Below are 4,138 nucleotides of genomic sequence, written 5' to 3'. Positions count from 1 at the left end.
GGCTGTGTTTGCCTCAGCCCACCCCATGCCAAGGCAGCAGGATGAGGCTCCCTGTCTTGGGAGCTCCATTAGGAGCCTCTTTCAATTTTTTTGCTACAGTATGAAAGAAGAAGAGATGCTGAGACTTGTAGACCCAAGCTGGCATCACAATGAATATATACAACCATTAAAAAGATTCTGGGGAAACAATAATCAAATATGCTTAATAAAACTATGACCAATGGATGTACTGTCTGGGCAAGAATGTGCTCACAAAGCTGGGAGGTAGAATAAGAGAAAAGGGAAGGCGAGGGTGGTGTTTATCCAGCATGGCGTGTGTGGGTGCCTCATGTCAGGGCACACATAGCCCAGGATGGAGGTGTCCATGTGGGGAAGCTTTGGTCAGCAATGTCTACCTCATACCCCTCACTGGGGCCTTCCCCTCACATCACAGGTGCCACTGCCAGGCTGAGAGCAGCCCTAAGCCCTCACAGCAGCCAGACCTCCCAAACCTCCACAGTCCCCTCACAGCTGCCAGGGCCCCTCTCGCCCTCACAGCCCTCTCATAGCTCCTCATGACCCACAGCCCCTCAATCCTCACATTTCCCTCCGAGTCCTTTCAGCACCTCCAAGCCCTCACAGATCCTTGAGCCTCCACAGACTTCTCACAGATGCCAGAACTCGTGAGCCTTTAGGATCCCCTGAGCCCTCACAGGAGCCAGGCTCCCTCAACCCTCAAAGCCCTTCTCAGCCTCCCAAGCCCTGACAGGAGCCAGGCTCCCCGAGCCCTCAGAGCCCCTCTCATGCTCCCAAGCCCTGACAGGAGTCAGGCTCCCTGAGCCCTCAGAGCCCTGACAGGAGCCAGGCTCCCCAAGCCTTCAGAGCCCCTCTCAGCCTCCCGAACCCTCACAGGCACCAGGCTCCCCGAGCCCTCAGAGCCCCTCTCAGGCTCCCGAGCCCTCACACTCCCCTCACCCGCCCGCCGCAGCCCCTTCCCGCCACCTGCCCCGCGCTGTCGCCATGACAACGCCCGCTCGCGCGCGCGGCCCCGCCACCCTCGGGCGGGGCCGCGCGCCAGAAACTGCTGGAACGTCGCTGCGGCCCGCGCGTGCGCGCGCTCCTTCTCCCCCACCGGCCGCGCGCGCTGCGGCGCCGGCTGGAGCAGGAAAGGGGGGACGGGCAGGGAAGGAAGAGCAGGGAGACCTGCCTGCCTGGAGGAACGGAGGCGAGGGTTGGGGTGGGGGGGGGGGGGGGGGGGGGGAAGCGCTGGGGAGATGTGGGGAACCCGCCCTGTCCCGCAGTGAGGAGGAGCCGCCACCTCCGCTGCGCTAAGCGCGCACTCGGGTCCGTGAATGGGCGGCTGCGGCGGCCACCGCCCAGAGCCCGCTGCGGAGTCACTGCGACGGTTACCAGGGCACTTCCTTGTCCGCCAATGAAACGGCGTTAGCTCATCCCCCAGGGCCGGCAGCCAATCGGCTTCGACATCAATCATTCAATTGAGCCAATCGGAAACGCCGAGAGCGAGCAGGGGCGGGCGCAAGCGGCTCCCGGTTGCCTAACTGTAAAATCAACAGACAGGCGGGCGGAGCGAACAGAAGCTGTCGGCTTGAGTGACAGCAGCGCAGCCAATCAAATTCTCTCATTTGCAGAGCCTCGCTGTAAGCATCCAATCGTTGCTGAGAGTGGCTGCCTGGGCGGGGAGAAGACGGCTGCGCGCGCATTCCGCTGCTATATAAGGGCTGGCGGTTGCTTCACGCAGTCAGAGTCGGTTGGGGAAAGGCTGGGGTCGTAGAAAGCGCTTGGAACCGCCGCCATCATGAGAGAGATCGTGCACCTGCAGGCCGGGCAGTGCGGGAACCAGATCGGAGCCAAGGTCCGGGCGGGGGAAGAGGGCGCGGGGGCAGGAGGGGAGCGCGCCCGGTCCGGCGTGGCCGCCGCTGACGCGCTTCTCTTTGGCAGTTCTGGGAGGTGATCAGCGACGAGCATGGTATCGACCCCACCGGCACCTACCATGGGGACAGCGACCTGCAGCTGGAGCGCATCAATGTCTACTACAACGAGGCCACAGGTAGGGCCCGGACCCGCCCCCGTAGGCTCCCCCCGGCCCCCCCCGGCGCGGTAGTCACGGCTCTCCCTGTATTGCAGGCGGCAAATACGTGCCCCGCGCCGTCCTGGTGGACCTGGAGCCCGGCACCATGGACTCGGTGCGCTCCGGGCCCTTCGGGCAGATATTCAGGCCAGACAACTTCGTGTTCGGTGAGTGCGCGGGGGCGGGAGGAGCCGCGGGGTGGGGCGGGCAGGGCACTGCGGGGCTGCCCCGCCGCACATGCTCTGAGGGACCGGCCCGGACGGGGCTAATCCTGGCCTGGAACACCGGGATTGCGGCTGGGAGCAGCTCGGGGGGTGGCACCAGAGGTCGTTGCTCTTCCGATTTTTTTTTTTTTTTTTTTTTTTTTTTTTTTTTTTTTTTTTGCGTTACTGCCTCCGTGCGTGCCACCGGGAGAAATGGAGTGGCTGCTGTATCATTGATAATTAATGTTTTGCCTGTGTCTGCCGAGCCACTGCAGAGGTGCCTGTGTGTAACCACAGCCCTGCCTGCGCTCGATAAGATGAAAGCTTTCATGGAGCTTGATGCTCTTAAGCTTTGCTCGCAAGCAATAAGCAGGAAGCAGTGACCGTAATCTAATACGAAAATGGCTCTTTTCCAGGTCAGAGCGGAGCAGGAAACAACTGGGCAAAGGGCCATTATACGGAAGGTGCTGAATTAGTCGATTCTGTGTTAGATGTTGTAAGAAAGGAGGCAGAAAGCTGTGATTGTCTCCAGGGCTTTCAGCTTACTCATTCCCTGGGTGGTGGCACAGGCTCTGGCATGGGTACCCTTCTCATCAGCAAAATCCGTGAGGAGTACCCAGACCGAATTATGAATACTTTCAGTGTGGTGCCCTCCCCTAAAGTGTCAGATACTGTAGTAGAGCCCTACAACGCCACGCTGTCGGTTCACCAGCTGGTGGAGAACACGGACGAGACGTACTGCATCGATAACGAGGCGCTGTACGACATTTGCTTCAGAACCCTGAAGTTAACGACCCCCACCTACGGTGATCTGAACCACCTCGTGTCCGCCACCATGAGCGGCGTCACCACCTGCCTGCGGTTCCCGGGCCAGCTCAACGCTGACCTGAGGAAGCTGGCGGTGAACATGGTTCCCTTCCCACGTTTGCACTTTTTCATGCCCGGTTTCGCCCCACTGACGAGCCGCGGGAGCCAGCAGTACCGGGCTCTAACCGTGCCAGAGCTCACCCAGCAGATGTTCGATGCCAAGAACATGATGGCGGCGTGTGACCCTCGTCACGGCCGTTATCTGACGGTGGCCGCCGTCTTTAGGGGCCGCATGTCCATGAAAGAGGTGGATGAGCAGATGCTGAACGTTCAGAACAAAAACAGCAGCTATTTTGTTGAGTGGATCCCCAATAACGTTAAGACAGCAGTCTGTGACATTCCACCTCGCGGCCTCAAAATGTCTGCCACCTTCATTGGTAACAGCACGGCCATCCAGGAGCTGTTCAAACGCATTTCTGAGCAGTTCACTGCGATGTTCCGCAGAAAGGCTTTCCTGCACTGGTACACAGGCGAGGGCATGGACGAGATGGAGTTCACAGAGGCTGAGAGCAACATGAACGACCTGGTGTCTGAGTACCAGCAGTACCAGGATGCCACAGCTGAGGAGGAGGGAGAGTTCGAGGAGGAGGCTGAGGAGGAGGCAGAGTAAAGCTATGCAGTTGGAACACCTGTAAATTTTGTTTAAAGTTGTATGAACTCTCTCATTCAAAAAGTTCTGTTTGTGTTGTGTTATTATTGCTGTTTCCGAGTCACTCCCAATGCTGTACAGGCACCATTAAAGCAGTTTTCACAGTGCACGTCCCCGTCTCCTCTGTTCCCACCGGTAGGATTCCCGGGTGCTGTCCCCGTAGGTGTGCCCAGAGATGTCCTGCAGGTCTGCAAGGGAAAAACAAATGGGCTTGGCACCAGCCCTGCCACCCTGTCCCTGCCCACCACCCTTCTCCCCTGCCCTCTGCCAGGTGGTGCCTGTTGTGTCCCTGGCACTGTCCAGTCCTGTTCTGCCGGTGTGGGGACTGAAAAGATTCCCTGGTGTTCTCTT

The 4,138-nt window shown here is 59.3% G+C and overlaps 1 protein-coding gene across 1 annotated transcript; it reads left to right on the top strand.

Annotated features, from left to right (window-relative positions):
* Window positions 1-1,718: 1,718 nt before the first annotated feature.
* Window positions 1,719-3,896, top strand: LOC310917498 (tubulin beta-4B chain). The gene is made up of 4 exons (XM_083875803.1): window positions 1,719-1,852; window positions 1,939-2,047; window positions 2,125-2,235; window positions 2,688-3,896. The coding sequence occupies exons 1-4, from the start codon at window positions 1,796-1,798 to the stop codon at window positions 3,746-3,748; spliced, it is 1,338 nt and encodes a 445-aa protein (XP_083731929.1). The 5' UTR covers window positions 1,719-1,795; the 3' UTR covers window positions 3,749-3,896.
* Window positions 3,897-4,138: the final 242 nt, after the last annotated feature.

Source organism: Zosterops lateralis, assembly GCF_965231275.1.
Source record: "Zosterops lateralis genome assembly, chromosome: 20".
Lineage (NCBI taxonomy): Eukaryota > Metazoa > Chordata > Aves > Passeriformes > Zosteropidae > Zosterops > Zosterops lateralis.
This window is presented reverse-complemented; position numbering and strand designations above follow the sequence as displayed.